We start from the raw sequence: 17,409 nt of genomic DNA, 5'->3' as shown, positions 1-17,409 counted from the left end.
GAGCGCAAATTTCTTAGAAAAAAAAAATGATATAGTGATTAATTGATTAAATCTTGCTGAATGCTGAGTTGGTAAAGTTCATATGGCAGGGACAAGAAAGTACTTCTTTTTATCCTGGAGGCAACAGTAAAACTGTTTTTTTCTTGAAATCAAGAGAAACAATCTTTTGCGTACCAGTTCGGTGGTGATGGTGGTGATTGTGTGTGGGGTTGGGAACTGGGTAGTAAGTCCTGACGCTATAATTTTGACGTTTCATCTGGGGGACATGCTGAAAACTCAAAATGAAATTGCACCTTTCAAACAACTGTATCGTCACTGAAGGTAAAGAGAAATGACTGAATCACAGAGCCTTGTCATTCAGCCACCTTTCAAGGTCATATAACTACTACTATGGTTTTTATATCTTCCGGGTTCAACCACAAGAACCAAGATATATTTATATATTTGATTATATCTGTAAAATATTCATGCACTTATCACGCATGTATTCTTTATTCATTTGACTCAGTAAAAAATTATTGAACTGCTTATCAAACTTGTTAAATCTTGCAATGGACTATTTAAGAAAGACAAAATTTCAAAATAGATAGGTTAGCACCGATATACCATATAAGTGGAAATTTTAGCGAGACGCAAATTTAGTGATTTGTCCTTAAATACTGGTCATTTATTTTTAAAATATATTTTAGCGATATATAAAATGCCATTTATTACAAATAAAATGCAATTTATTATTAGCGATATTTAATTTTAAATTAATATCCAAAATTAAATCCTATTAAAAATTTATTATACGGTATTTGATTACTTCATTAAATTATTTTAAAGTCTTCAAATAATTACTTCAATAAATTATATTATACATATATATATAAAAATAGTTCAATAAATAACTGTATTACCTGGTATAAACTTTTGAATTGATATCAAATTTAAAACATATTAGCACCAATTCATTACTAGCTTTAATAACTTTAAAAACTAACAAAATAATAACAAATTATAAACAAATTAACACTATTGTATCAATTACCTCCCTAAATTGTCATAATTTATTTAATTAATACCAAATTTCAAACAAATAAGCACCAATATTAATTGCATACTGTACTATAAAGTTCTGACTATAAGAGATTCAAACTACCCTTACCGGACCCCGTTCTAGTTGATGCAATATTCTACATTGTCACTAGTGGACAATTGATTGACAGGAACGGTCATTGAAGCGCGTGGAACTATAAATAAACCCCTTGACCTCTGTTCCCTTTGCTCCATTCTGTGTTTGACCGGTCTTGGACGATCTGCCCGTTTGTTCGGGAGAGATTTTAGATTCAAGGGACTGTTACAATGGCCAATTTTTCAATAGGAATTCTAGCAGCCCTTTGCCTGCTAGGTAAGGCTTAAATTTGCTTTTGCAGCTACTTTGTCTGTAAAACTTTCAAAATAATGTTTTTTATTCAATGCATTTCACCGTTTGAAATTATTTCTAAATGAAACTTCTATAAAAATTCTTGAATTCGACAAATGGAATCATATTTAGTTAACAAATTTTTGTTAACATATAAAAAATGTAAAAATCGCTTCATTTGTTGTAAATAAGAATGTGATGCATATTGTTTGAAGGGAATACTTGCTATAATATACTTGAAAAGAAACAGAATGTTTGACCTACAAGTTAACCTAGAATTAAATAATGCATATCAAAGGTACATATTTGTAGGTCATACGGAACATTCTCTGCATACAGGTCGATAGAATCAAACGTTTTATGGACCTTTTTGGAAATCATCTATATCAAAATAATGGAATCAGTGTTGAATGATTTATGGTAATGATATACACTGACTAACTGTCATATATGCATAAATGATGATTGCTTGTACATAGGGTTTCACAAGACCGATATTTAGGAGACTTTTATCGTTTCTGTTATCTATCATTTTTCTTTTCTTTTTTTGTAGCCCTTGTACAGAGTGGTGAGTACAATTTAGCTAATAATCAGCATTGAGTGAATAAGATTGGATGAACATAACACATGAACTTTTTAAAGCTGCATTCATCTAAACAAAAGTGAACATGTCAACTGAATTGAGGTAACCAAGCAAATTTGAGCCTATATAAGGGTCTATGAGTTGATCTGAGCAAAAGCAAGAATAAGCTTATAGCCTGAATTGATCGAACAAACACGATTAAGCTAATGGGCTTAATGATCTTAAACTATTCGCTCACTATGCGAAAATGTGAAGATTTCTTCATAGGTTTTAAAATTCAAAAGACGTGACACCTTTCTCTTCAGTTCTTTGTTAATTATACATTTTGGTACCAAATGTTATTAAATGCTTAATCCTAACTTCATATATTTCCCATTCATTATGATTTTAAATGAAAATCACCCAAAATTACCATGTTTGTTCTGTTCATTAAAAGGATGAGATTTGAATTTAAATTGTATTTCATAATTGCAATCAATTACATGTTAAATCAGCGATCATTAATTATTTTGCATTTTTGACTTATCCTCAAATTTATTAATTGATACACGAAATATCAATTTAAATCATAAAAAATAAGATGAAGATATTCTTCATGTCAAATGACCGTGTTATGATTATCCAAAACTTGACCACAGACATTCAAACCACATGCACAACTAGAAATAATAAAAAAACATAGCACAGTCATGAAGAAAAAAACCAAATCGAAAGTCAACCGTTATAAAGAACATGCATTTATGTACCTCCTTTCCCCGGAGACCATAACCATTGAAAGCTGGTGGCTGATTTATCATCTATTTTATCATCGATTTATGACACTTAATGCCGATTTATGATCGGTCTGTAGGGTTCACTGTTCTTCTACAATACAATGCATGATTCCATTCTGCTCAGACTTTTGACCAAGATCAAGAATTATGATATATAACGATTATGATATATTGAATCGACACATTCCTTTATTTTATAAAACATTTCTGGAATCAACTGAACATTTTAAATATAAGAAATCTAAAGCTATCGATTTATTTTCATTTTATCATGGAATACTATTGTATACAACCTAAAGGGCTCGTATTTTATCAAGAACATTCACATCAATAAGGACAAACTGCAGTAGAATCTTGATATTGCTCATTTGTGGTCCATTTCAAATAGGAACTTACGACTAAGATTGACACATTTTTAGGATTGTAAATAATTTCATAACCAATCATTCTATCAACCATTGTTAATTTAAAAATATATTTATAAGTCAAATTTACAAATGATAAAACTACTTGAAACTACTCCACTATGGAACGTCGAGACCGGTTCTTCGCATGAGACAGTATAAACCGAAGTCCCGTGTCACAGCAGGTGTTGGCACGAAAAAGATCCCTCACTGCTCAATGACCCTAAGTGTCGAACATAGGACAAAATTTGCAGCTTTCCACTGGCAAGTGGTCCCGTCTCTTTATGAGTTGAAAAATGTTCTAGAGGGGCGTAAAACAACAGACACACAAACCATAAACAACTTGAAAGAAATTTGATAAAAAATGAATTTATTTTTACCATTTATTGATCGTTTAAGTATATAATATTATTATTGTCTTTGCACTGGATTTTCTTCCCTTTTTTGTTATGTTTTGTAAATACAATGATTAATTGCATCAAAATATGTTTGGGTACCTAATTTTTGAATGTTTGTTGCAAACGAATTATATGAAGGTAAATATTTTATTATTGACTTTTTTACTTTTTAAAAATATTTTCAGGACAAGGACACGGCTATAAAAGGGGTAAGTTTAAAAGACTTATATAAGCACTAATTTAATGTGACAGATATCAACAGACAATAAATAAATCATGTACATTTTATCTAAGTTTAAAAGACTTACAAATACGTAATTTTAACTTGATAGATATCAACACACATCGTTCTAGTGATTTAAATTTCATGTGTTACACGTTTAACATAAACCAAGAAAAACAGGAAATTTACATTTCTTTTTATATGTGAATAAGATGTTAATCTAAACATTCACCCTATGAAATTAAAATCACGTGAACTTTTCAATGTAGAGCAGGAAAAATTTTTTTTCCCTCTTTATACTTGAGAAAACCATGTGTCCACTCTTAATATAAAAGGAAATACAACAATGCTACATAAACAAGCAACATTTTTATGACATTCATCTCTGATGAATCTAAGTTAAGAAGGACGGATAATAAGGAAGTGTCCTTATTTAATCTGAGACAAATGGAGAACATAACAATGTTTTGGCATTTGGAGTCCAGTATAATAAAAATAAAACACTCTTCTTCAATAAAAAGGTATTTTCGTCATTGGAAACAGTGTAGTATTTCCTCTTTGGTATTTGACAAACAGAAACATAACTTTAATTATTAAACCATGAGATATTGCATGCGTTGTTATTCAATGTTGTCCCAGTTTGGCCTCAGGGCAGTGCGTCTTAATGAAAAAAGGTGCAGAATGATGTAAATATGTGCACATGACATGGGAAATATACAGATCTTTATTGCAATAGAATGTTACATAAGAAAACGATGCAAAGCGAGAAAGGGTTTATAGTTACATAATATAGAAAGATAAATGATACATTAAGATGTCTGTTGTGACAATTTTTATTATTTGGATCTGTCAGTTGTTGTGTCACTCGTTGACATAAACAAGTACCCATCCTAAAAATCTGATTTCTGAGTAAAAAAAAAATGTCTCACGTTATTCCATGCTTTTATATAAAATAAGAGTTACAACTTTTTGGACATATAAGACTTATAAATATTCAAGAAAGATCAAATTAACATAGCGTTCATTGGACATATAAAAGGAAAAAAATTATAAAGTGTTTTCGATAATTTTTTTCAAATTTAAGTGCAAATCTACAAATGATGAAATTTTTGTCAAATAAAAAAACCCAATATTTTAACTGCAAGTTAATTTTCATTTTTTTAAGGGGGGGGGGGTTCCGGACGATTATTAACGGCATTTTTTGCCAATAACTTAAATGACCTTTTTGATCTTAAGAACTGTTTATTGAAAATTATGAAATCTGGGCACCTACTGAAATTTCCGGATAAGTAATAGAATCAAATTATGTTAAATTTAATCAATGTAATTCTACAAAACGGATTTCGTCACCATCGTAGGTTTTGGAATAACGGTAAACAAGGATTATTTAGTGATAGACCTTTATAGGTTGAAATGCATTAATTCACCCTTTTTAAAATTAAATAGATAGAATGAAAACACTTTTGAAAAATCGACATTGTCTTTTCTTTGTCCGCGACGAAACAAAGACACACTCTCTATATGTTAAGTCTGTAGAAGCTCTAAAATAAACATTTTACCAGTAAGAAAGACCTGTCTTTTTTTTAAAATATATCTATGCATATAGTGTTAAAGTATTGTTATTATTTGGGATTAGTCCAGACCTGAACTGAATGGAAACAAATACACTGGCAGTTTTATTGGTACAATTATTTTTTGATAATTTGATCTCAAAATACCATAGAAATGCATTAAAATGCAAAACATTTGAATGTTTTTCCCTTTTTTCTTCAGACCATTTAATTATACATATCCAAAAAAGATGAATAATTTCTCCGCTTCTAAATAAAGATTTTATCGATCTATCAATAGATATTAAAGACAAATATTGATATTGATATAAGAAAATACGCCAAAATAATGCGCGAATATAATAGAAGCAAGCTGGCACAAAATTCTACCAAGTGTTGCCAAGATCATAAAAACGTCTACAAACCCCTGACCCGAGATCTATACCATTATAAGTGATGTTCTATTTACCACCAGAAAAGGTGTCAGTTTTATTACCGAGAGCGGTTTGGATTTTAGAATCTGCGTGTTGCGTTAACGAAACATACAGTAACACATGCTTAGGGTGAACACACATAAAACGAAATACGGTTTACAGAGAAATAATTTTCACTTTCTTTGTGGCTTTGAATTATATAGTGACCCCAACTGATATAACGAATTTCATATCGAATGGAACGAAATCGCTTGTCCCTTTCACTTTGATGTAAGCGTATTTCACTGTAAACGATTTGACTGTTTTGTAAGTCATAAATATTGTTAAGAAGATTGTTGTTCTTATGTTTTCAAAAGATACGATAAAATTCCTTAGGATTATTTAGGGTATGAGAAATTTTTTTAATTTGCAGTATGTTTTACTAGCAAGCAAGTTTTGCATATTATCCTTTTTGATTTAAGATGGACTCCAAAACCAGATTTTGCTACATGTTACATATATATTTTAACCAGAAAAGCATATAACATATGTGTTATATCAATATAATGTTTAATGTCAAACTATTTCTTTCCCGTTTTAGGGTACATTTCAAAATACGGATCAAGATATGGACTTTATAAGAGACCACCTTTCGGTACCTTTGTTATATCTATTATGATATATTTTATTTTGTCAACTATTACCAATATTTTTATAAGATATATTTGATTTTCAATTCAATATAGTTTACTGTAATGATGTTGTATTTGTTATAGTGCAAATGAAAATTAAACTAAAAAAAATGAAAGGAGAGAAAAAATGCAGAAAGCCACAAAAAATGTAGTTTTAAAAGTAAACTAATATCACTGAGCTTATGAATCGGAAATTTCACCCAATCCTATATTCTTAAAGTTCTTTAAAGTTCTTTGTATTAAAGGTAGAGATATAATTCTATGTAATATACAAATTAAATATGCAAATAAGAACTTCATCGAATGGTGAATACACTGTATCATGAAACAAGATTTGAGTAGTATTCTCTCTTTTTTAGGATATTTTAAAAGATATTACAGACCACAGACCATCATAAAAAAGGGTATTGTATATATATTTCAAATTTATACCTTACAGACTCAGCTAATCATAAATTATCAAGTAAAGGATAATAGATGATACAAACAAACTTTTGTCATAATGCTTGAAAATAACATCCTAATTCATGTTTCTATACGGAAAATAAACAAGATTTTAATATATCATTCAAATTTACACAATAATGGAATGTGAAGTGAAAACTATTTGTACAGATTAATAGGGATGGCTGCAGAAATGTAGAATTTTAAATATCATAAAAGGGTTACAATTTCTAAATATTTTGGAAATTTATTAGTTGTATGATTTGCAAGAAAAATAAGCTCAGAAACATACTCCAAATTAGGTATCCATTTTTTTGTTTGTATCATCTGTCCTTAATTCAGAAAGGTAAGCTTATAATGTCGAGGATTTCAAAACGTTTAACGTTACACTTCAGGATATATATTTCTTTTCTTTTTCAGTCCCAGTGCCAATAATTAAACGTGTACCAATATACAAAACTATCATTAAAAGGGTTCCTATTATCAAGAAAGGTAAATTTTTAAAACTCAATTGTCATAATTTGTAAAGATTTGTTTTAACAATACAATTGTATTTTAGAATTTTTTTTCCGCTTTAATAAAAGAAAATGTAAATTCAAATAGGATATATCTAAGTCATAGAATCAAAATAATTGTTTTACTGTATTTTGAACAAGGTCGCATTCGTGATTTGATTTTCGCCAGGAAAGTAACGTCACAAAGAAAAAAAATCTTTCATTTTTATTTCTTTTGAGCTAAGAACAACTTTGTTTAATGTTATAAAAGATATTAACCAACTTTCAAATAAATTCCTGTTTATTTTAATTCCAGTAACGGTTGTTCGTAAAGGTATTATCATTGTGTGTCACAGGAATTTCATTTGTTTTTCATTTTCCTAACACGTTGTTTTATGTGCAAAATAATTTTATTCATGATTCAATGTCATTTTTAATTGTTATAAATGTCATTATTATAATAATTGTTGTAAATGTTCTTATTGTACATGTGCAATTGTTATAAACTTTATCCCTTGAATCAGTTACTGAGCATCATCACGCTTTAATTATAATCTAACAATATAACAATATCATACGTTATAGATTTCATTGTTTTCTCAAAAAATCTGCACGTTGATTATCATAATGACCAAAAAAAAAATTATATAAATTTGCAAGGCAAAAATGTTTTATATAGAAATGAAGAGTATGTTTATTAATTATCAACGGATTCAAAATTTTTAAACATAACAGAATTTTGCAGCATTAATACCAATACACTTTTGAAGAGGCAAATAAGAACTATGTACAGATCAACTTTCTTCATTATAAATAAATCAAAATGCTCAAGGTTGCTCAAAATGTAATATGTTAACGTCTTTTTTCACCATTTTGTCAATCATGCCATATTCTTTACAATGTGTGTGCTTTCAAATGTTTTGTTATGTGCATATTCCCTCTTTCTTGCCATACGTACTAAACCTGTCAACAAACAATAAATCATATCGTCAACGTTGTAGCATAATTCATATATTTGTTTAGAGGCAATTCTATTCATATGCCCTTTAGCTCAGAGAAAAATTAGATGACTTTGCAATAATACATTCAAACTTTTTTCATACAGAAGAATTACACTGCTATAAATTGAAAATGTTCGATTCGGAACATCACAAAATGTATAATCTTTTCTACCTAGTTGACTGGTATCTTTTTTTTAAAATATCTAATGGTACAAAAAAGGAATAAAAGGTATATCAATTAAAAGAAGGATATCTTTTAAGCTAATTGTTTTTTCTCGTTTTTTAAAAAATATATTTTGACTTATTAAAAGAATTCTACGTATATATATAGATATATACTAGATGACAACCTATGCATTATCAATTGTACCCTTCTCTGTTTTACAGTCCCTGTATATAAGAAAGTCGAGGTCGTGAAGAAAGGTAAGCTTTTAGAGTTTAATTAAAGCAATTTAATAGAAAAATGAAATATACTATATCTCTAGTTTACGATAGTATGAAATATTGCAACATTGTGACAGAACATCTAATACATATGTTATGCAATATCATAATGAACAGTCTTATATCGATTACCTGATCTCACCTCGCTACCATTTCTAATTTCTTTGTTAACAATCAATTCTATTGGTGACATATCTTTTTTTCTTATTTAAGTACCGAAAATTATAAGAAAGCCAGGTAAAATATGTAGTTGACCATGCATTAAACAACCCAATGCTTCTCATTTTAACACATTTGTTAAAACACCTTTAACAACTTCAACATGCTTTGTTGTGTCTGATTTTGTTTGTGAGCAGTTCTTTGTTTTGATATTTTATGGGGGGAGCTTCATTTTTTGTGACCACTTCATTATTTGTATGCACCTCGTTTCAAACCACCATGCTTTTATTGCTTTGATCATTATAGCAACATGATTAGAGGTGATTTAGTAACATGACTGCGTTATTGTGTGTGAATGAGTGAGCGAGAGCATAATATATGATACGCAAATAATAACGGTTTAAATTTGATCGGGATCGATGTGCTGATACTATTACTTTTGCAAAAAGGGGTTACGGGAAATGACTGAAACTATTTTAGATTTTAAATATTTATTTCATATGAAGCACATTTTAAATTGATATAATTAACTTTTAATGCCACCAGCATCACAAAAAAATCTAATTGCTTCAGGTGAAAATATCCGTTCTCTGTTCAAGCAATGTCAATAAAGAACATTTCTTTAAGTCATTTTTTTTTAAAAAACGATTCATTACAAAGGTTTGAAAGTTTATTTGACCAATTGCATCTCGTCTTCTTTACTCCCGTGTCTTTAATAAATACCTGCAAGCATTCACTTAAGTATTAAGAATGTTTATTTTTTGTTTCCTATGAGAAAACCTTTCACGGAAAGAAAAAACATAAAAACGTTTTTAAAAATATCAAATTCAATTTTTATATGTAAAACTTTTAAGAATCTTGCAATTTTAAATATTTTTGCCTTTTGATACAGTCCCTGTGCCAAAGCCAGTTAAAGTGGAAGTTCCGGTTAGGGTGCCCTACCCCGTCGAGGTGCCAATTGAAATTCCGGTCAAAGTTCCGGTTGAAAAACACATCCCAGTCCGTAAGTATACAATTCTATTTTACCTAGAATTTTTATTTAAAATATGATGTCTACTTTTTGTTTATAATAAATTAAAGTGGTATCGCCTTTACTTTTAGTTTTTATTGTGCTTCATTTTTTTTAAATAGCTGTCCCTGGAGGTACGTTTTGATTTACTTATGAATATTTAAAGATGTACCAAAATATGAATAATTGCACTGTAAAGGTTTATTCAAATATGAATTTACATAAGACTATCTATTAAAGTAATCTTGCCATTTTATACATATAAAGATAATATTTTCGTAAAATACCTAAATGATAAGCAAAGAAATCAATGTTAAATTGTCATTTTAATGTCATCTGGAAACAATATTCAACAGAAGGCTTTTTAATGAAAATATAATGTATGCGCGTTTCCCAGTATCTATTCCGCTGCTAATCATGCTATAACGATTGCGCATGCTTTAACATGCGCAGAGCTTTAAGTGGCTTGGGTCCCCTACCATAGATAGCAGAGATAATGTAGATGAAATTGATACTTCTAGCTTTGGTTTTGCTTTTTGTGCCAAACAATAATCGTTTAAATCTAATAATGAAAAAAAGAGATATTTGAGTAGCTTTTAAAGAATTTCATTAAAAACATAAAGAGACGATCCAGTAAAAATATCTAGTTACCCAATTTCAAATCTGCCTGATAAAATTCTTTTCAATGTATGTATCTTATACTTTTTGTTCCATAACATTTTTTTTTCAAAATAAACATTTAAATACACGATTTAGAATTTGAAAGAGATGAAATATCCAACGAAATTTATTTCAATTTGAACTTAAAGTAAAGTATACTAGAAATAACATTAGTAAATATTTAAATCTTATTAACCCTAGATGTTGTTATAAATGTTGCATTTTATCAAGGCTAGATTTAGTTATATATATGTTGCGCTTTATTAACGCTAGATGTCGTTATATAAATGTTGCGCTTTATTAACGCTAGATGTCGTGGCGCCTACTCCGATTGACCATGCTCCTATGCAGCCAAGCGTCATCGGTAAGGGTGAATGCTAATACATATTAACCATGCAACCCACATAATCATTACTAGTGAAATACTATAGACTAAGTATGTAGTCAAATGTATAATCATATTTTATATTCTTGGTGAAGGGATTTTACGAATAAATACATTTTCTAATAGATATATCATTTATGTGTGTGTCAACTTTTGTCTACCATCACTTTCATAAGAATAGCTTAACAGTAAGAATAGCTCTCTATGCATGCTGGTAAAAAGGTAAGTCAATATAGTGAACGGTGATTATCTGGGAATTAATGATATAGACGTTCCTGACACACTAACATCCATGCAACTGGCAAATTGGAAACAATATGCGCAAAGCGTTGCGCTGCAAAGATAGTTCTAGAAGTAGCGGAATAGATGCACCTCCGACTCTTTAAGAGACACTATCTGAGGATGCGCTTATTCTGTTTCCTCCAGGTAAAACAGATATTGGTTTGCCAGGTGTAGATATCGGTATCATTGATGGACCAGGTGGCCATTTTGACCTTGGAGGGGGGCATGGTGGCCTTGGGGCAGGGGGCGCGGGAATTGGCATAGGTGGACACGGCGGATTAGATTTCGGAGGTCCTCTAGACATTGGTGGGCACGACATCGGTCTGGGAGGAGGAGATGCTGGGATCGGTCTAGGAGGAGGAGGAGGAGGTGCCGGGATCGGCATAGGAGGAGGTTCAGGAGGAAACGGAGGCGGCGGCGGCGGTGGCAGCGGAGACATTAACATTGGTCTCGGTCTTGGATTTGGCGATGCCATCGGAAAAGGAAGTGCAGGTGATGGTGCCGCCATTGGAGTCGGCGGCGGACCTGCAGGTGCGTGGAATGGACCTGGGGATGGTATTGCCTTGGGGGCAGGGGGTCCAGACGGGGCATTGGGAATTGGAATAGGAACACCTGGGGGAATGTCTATAGGTGCTGGCTTTGGAAAACCAGACTCAGGGGGAGGAATTGGAATTACTTCCGGTGTAAATGGAGGTGGAGTGGGTATTGGGGGAGGTACCGATGGAGGGGGTGGGGGCGCCCTGGGTGGTACCGCTGGCGTTGGATTTGGAGTTGGACAAGGAAAGAATTCCCTAGGACTTGGAATGGGATTAGATCAAATTGCAAGTACGTTAAGAACATGGGAGGTATATGAGAGATGAATAAAAACTAACACAAATCCAAGGCAAATCAAAAACAAATAGCAAGAGATATCAAAAGTCATATTTCTTGTTGTTTGCAAGGCACTGTAGAAAAATACTACTTTCATAATAAGGTAAGTGTTCAAATTTGGATTAACGATAAAGTTCCAGTCCTTTTGGCCCATTAAAATAGAAAAAGGTAAGTTTTAAAAGATGAAAAATTTCACCTTTAAATGAAAAATATTTTACGATTCTTTTTCCAGATACTGTCATGATAAGTAAGTACTTGTGTCGGATGTCGGCATTTTGTGACCTCACTTCCTTTTTGTGACCACACTTCCTTTTTGTGACCTCACTTCCTTTTTGTGTCACAACTTTCAAAAAAAAAAAAATTTCAAAAATGAAAAAGAAATCGAAATATCTTTTTTTTTGAAAATGTAAATAAATGTACCCTTTACATTACTCATCTATCCACACTTTTGCTAAGTAAGAATATAAGAATACAAACAAAACATTTCGTGCTTACTTCCCTGTTGAAACACTTGTGTAAATTTGTGGCGTGAACGTTATTCCCAGCATAGCCTAACCTGATTAGATAGACAATCAAACATTCACTCATTCATATGTTCAAGACGGTATAAGGCTTACTTTTTAATATCTTTGAGAAAGGTATGGTTTTTCCTTTGTTAATTGTGTGTATTTTGAATGTGGTGACAGGTTTTCTAATATTTTTGTCGCACTGTTCACTGTTCATTCTAAATTGTTTAAGAGATTTTTCATCATCAAAATAAATTCTAATTAAAAGTAATTTCCAGAATAAATCAATTTATTTTATAGTTTCAATCTAAAACACCTTTAAAAAATTTAAATTCCTTTTTTTTATCTGTTTAAACACTTTATAAATTGTTTGCATTTTACCATACATTTTATTTTATTCCTTATTTTTCAGCTGATGCAGATCACGGTAAGTTTATTTTGAACTAGTATTTGAAAGCTTTAAAAAAGAAGTTTATCATTTAATGTCTAAATCTTTACTGAATAGTAACTGTACGATGGCCCTAGGACATTCAGTCATATATCAAAATCTTTCAGTGATAATTTATCCTTTTTTCCTGCGTTAAATTTAAGGTATTTCACTCGTCAAAATAGATTCAACTTTAAAAAGGTCAATTAAATGAATCATACAATAATGTTATTTTCACCAAGAAAAACTAAAAAAAAAAAAAAAATAAAACCATGATGTTTTTGGTATTTCGTATGCTCCTTAAAAGTTTATATTATTCCTTTTTAAATTGTGTCTTTGTATTTATGAATCATTTCATATGTAACGCATAGATTATGACCTAATTAAAATATTTTAAAGAATACTTACCCATACGCATTTGACTTCTTTTAATGTGATATAAACAGCGCATAAATTTTGAATAAATTATTAATAAAAATATGTTTCCATGCTATATACATAATGTATTTGCGTATATAGATGTTTCAGGCAAACGTATTTGAAGGGAGATAAATGGAAGCATTTTACTATGAATACAATAATGATATCTGAATTTAACTTATTTTGCAGTAAATCTTGGACCTGGAAGCGGAATTGGCCAGGGTTCTAGAGTTATCGTCAGTAAGTTAATTCATGTTTACCCATTTAAATATGAATCGAGCTAAATCTAGATAATTACAAAACGGTATAGATTTAACTAAGAGAAAACTGTATCTAATATTAATGGTAATGTGTGGCACTAGATATTAACTCATATCATATTGAAATCTTTATATCAAAACCAAAATGACTTTTCTCAGTTTTGAAAATCTATTTACATCAGAATAAGTAACGAATCTAAGCAGATTAATTAATTGCAAAACTTTCTGTCCACAATTTGCGTGCTTTTATGTAATAGAAGCGAAAGATATACTTAAACTTTCTCAACCGGAAACTTTCTTATTCAAGACAATTTTAATAAAAAGAAAATCAAATTTCATTAAATTAGTAAACAGCACCGATGCAAAGATGAATTACGTCTTATTTGTTTAATAACTTATTTCTTTTTTTTAAATTGTCTTATCCTTCTTAGCAAAGTGATTTAGAGTTATCTCTCTTTGAAGAAGAAAACACGTCCATAATTTAACTATACCTCGAAGATAATTAATTTCATACTGATATATGAGCTTGCAGACCTTTGCCACATAAACTTCTTCATTTGCCTTCAACCATTCTACAATACCTTTCATTAAAAATACAGTTTACTGACTATAATTTATTCCACATGTATTCAAATTATGATTTGAATTTTTAAGGTGATGCTGATCATGTTGGATTTGGTGGCGGATTAGACGGTGGTATGGACCAGGGAATGATCGCACCCGTCGCCATTTTAGGCGTTCACGACTCTGGCGCCGGAGGTAAGCACTGAAATGACTTAAAAGGTTTTTGACACTTTAAGAGATTTACACGAGATCAAATATTCAGTACAACCATGAACTAGAAAGATTATAAATGAGAGTATTTCTATCATAAGATATTTATCATATTTCTACTTTTTATAATTAAACATTTTATATAAATCGTTTTAAATTTACTTGTTTGACCCTTGTAGGGTTTAGTTAAAGTCAATAGATTATTGAAAGATCATATATACATTATATTCGGACTTTGCACTCAAAGTTGGTTGTGTCAAATTCATCTTTGAACACAAAAAGAAATATAAAATGAGATAAAAGGAATTTTTCGGTGTTTTTGGTCTTTTCACTCTCTCTTTCTCACTCTATGGTATGTTTAGGACTCATCTTTTAAAATTCTTTCTGCATGACCTGTTCTCTACTTTCTATTTCGATGGAGGTCAAATTTTGGACCGGTTTATTCAGACCATACTCACCTAATCCTCTCCTGTTTTACGTAGGTCCTTTAGTCGATCCCCTCGCTGGAGGAAATGGCTGGGATAACGGCCATAATGGTTTCGACAATGGTTTTAACAATGGCCCAGTGGTAGGTGGTGGACACGGTGGTTTTGACAATGGTCACCTCGGTGGTGGTTCAGGGTTCGATGCTGGATTTGACAATGGCTTAGGTGCTATAGTCGATAATGGCGTCGGTAACGGAATAGGAAAGAAAGGTAAATTGGTCGTTATTGCTTATACAGTCAAATCTCTTTTATTCAAATTCAAAGGGACAGAGGACTTCAAAGTGACAGAGACAATTGTACATGGAAGCTGAGATTTAAAGGAACACATTTAAATTTCTTAAAATTTTACATGTTATTTTTTTTTGATCTAATGTCTAATATCTTTTTTTCATTTTCAGTGTAAATACGACGTGAAGCAGGAGAGTTGGACCTGGGGTCGTTTCATTAAATGTTCTCATTAAGTTATGTTCATTTCATGTCAATAAACATCTCATTATACCCATTACATTTATTTAATTGTTTTTATTGTGACTGAACCTGCTACAAATTGTGGTGCTCAGAAACTATTAATAATCTTTTGCACACAACTCATCTTTTGATGAACATTACTGAGGATCACTAAATGGCGAGATTGACACAATCTAATTCGTAAAGAGGACAAAAATTTAGCAATTTCTGGTTATTTCTCTATGACTCATATAAATAAAAAAGTGCTTACATGGACTTTTTGCATACTATTCTTTCGTGTCACCCTACTACCAGTTTGGAACGGGCCAAATTCAAAGTACGAAGTGTTTTTTTTTTCTTCATTGAGATTTAAATTGAGAAATTTTGTTTGCAAGTGTAAAGACCAAAAAAAAACTGTATACTGTTTACGCCAAAATATTTTCTCAGAGTATTTTCGTGTAATCACACAATTAAAATAAATTGTGTCTAGTGAAAATAAACTCACAGAGTATCATTTTCTCCCCTCGTAGATTTTTATTGAGATTTCTTATATATTAAGTAAATTACGCTTTTATGTGATGTCATTTAGATATAAGCACCATAGAGATCTTTATTAATTTTTACTTGTTTTTCCCCTCTCTGTTTTTCTTTGGTCTACAGTCGCCTTCACGAAACTGTGGTTAGAGGACTGTTTTCTTGTTACGGAGTATGGAATTGATCTTTCAGAGGGCTTGATAGTTATGACCATTTTCACGCTATTTGTATCTCTTTAGAAGAAGAGCTTCGTGTAAAGATATTCAAAAATTGTCAAATTTTAAAACTAAAATGGTATGGAAAAAAGATCCCTTAATGTCTGTTGATCTAACTGCCAGGTTTAGTTCTTCATTAAGGTATTCAATCTATAACGACCGTATTTTGTACCTAATAAATGAATGGTCCGATATTTTTAATCATGGTAGCATTTTGAAAATGTTATCAAATTAATATGCTTCGCCAAATGATAAGAATTTACAATATTTAAATTACTCTCCATTCAATTGCACGTTAAATTTTACATTGAAGTCTATAAGTAGCACATGTTTTAATAAGGTATTAAAATTGAATTTCAACAAAATTTCTAGGAAAAAATATAGTATGTGTAAACCCCCTCTTTATTGAAGTATGCAATAACATAAATTATATATCGCACAAACTTTGAGAAATTACAAATTGTCTTATTTTTATCAAGGGCATATAACTCTTTAAAAAAGTTTAATGTGCATAATGACCGTTTCCTTACATGATATCGTTATTGATAATTGATAAACTGATAAAAATAATCCTTTGATAGTAAATCAATCGCTATTAAATAGCCGGTCCTCTATCTATAACTTTTGTGCAATGTTATGATAAATGATAATGCAGAAGACCTCAGCTCAAGCAAACATACCAGGTAAACCTTAATAAGGGATTCTCGTTTCTTTTTCTTTTTCTTTTGTATTTGTTAAAAAAAAACATGGGAATGCAATCTGCTGAATTTTCGTCCAAAAATGAAAGATTTCATGGTAAAATGACTCTAAATAAGGAATATTTTGGAACTTTAACAGTGGGAAAGATAAATTATACATTTAACTTGCGTATGACCTCTAAATTTAAATTTGCAATCGCTATTGTTATATGTCCGTGGTTTTATACCGGTATTTATACTTTCAGTGCATGCATAAACCTTGCGACCTGGCGGCCACAAAATGGCAAAATCCTATTGGTATACCGAAATACCCTTTCTGCATCAATCTCTATCTACTTAAAGGAAAATGCAAAAAATGTTAATAAAATGAGAGAATTTGTTTTGCTTGAAGTAAAATAAATTATCAAAATTCATTTATTTGACTGTGAAAGTGTAAAATCGAAGATTAATG

The 17,409-nt window shown here is 30.8% G+C and overlaps 1 protein-coding gene across 1 annotated transcript; it reads left to right on the top strand.

The window, feature by feature from the left end:
* The first annotated feature begins 1,280 nt into the window (after window positions 1-1,280).
* LOC134271518 (uncharacterized) lies at window positions 1,281-15,375 on the top strand. The gene is made up of 17 exons (XM_062753713.1): window positions 1,281-1,393; window positions 1,962-1,976; window positions 3,752-3,775; window positions 6,354-6,407; window positions 6,804-6,848; window positions 7,309-7,377; window positions 7,684-7,716; window positions 8,771-8,806; window positions 9,041-9,064; window positions 9,879-9,989; window positions 10,118-10,129; window positions 11,467-12,147; window positions 12,425-12,439; window positions 13,111-13,125; window positions 13,735-13,785; window positions 14,460-14,564; window positions 15,062-15,375. The coding sequence occupies exons 1-17, from the start codon at window positions 1,348-1,350 to the stop codon at window positions 15,373-15,375; spliced, it is 1,650 nt and encodes a 549-aa protein (XP_062609697.1). The 5' UTR covers window positions 1,281-1,347.
* The last annotated feature ends 2,034 nt before the right edge of the window (window positions 15,376-17,409 follow it).

The sequence above is a fragment of the Saccostrea cucullata genome, unplaced genomic scaffold, assembly GCF_032062105.1.
Source record: "Saccostrea cucullata isolate Sc308-1 unplaced genomic scaffold, CSIRO_AGI_Scuc_v1 ctg615, whole genome shotgun sequence".
NCBI lineage: Eukaryota > Metazoa > Mollusca > Bivalvia > Ostreida > Ostreidae > Saccostrea > Saccostrea cuccullata.
The sequence above is the reverse complement of the archived record's forward strand: the minus strand, read 5'-3'. Positions and strand labels throughout refer to the sequence as shown.

Excerpts from the sequence above, each read along its gene's own strand:
- LOC134271518 (XM_062753713.1), top strand. The coding sequence starts at position 1,348 with ATGGCCAATTTTTCAATAGGAATTCTAGCAGCCCTTTGCCTGCTAG. Across the intron at positions 8,807-9,040 it reads AGTCGAGGTCGTGAAGAAAG|TACCGAAAATTATAAGAAAG; the intron begins GTAAGCTTTTAG and ends TTCTTATTTAAG. Across the intron at positions 13,786-14,459 it reads GGGTTCTAGAGTTATCGTCA|GTGATGCTGATCATGTTGGA; the intron begins GTAAGTTAATTC and ends TGAATTTTTAAG.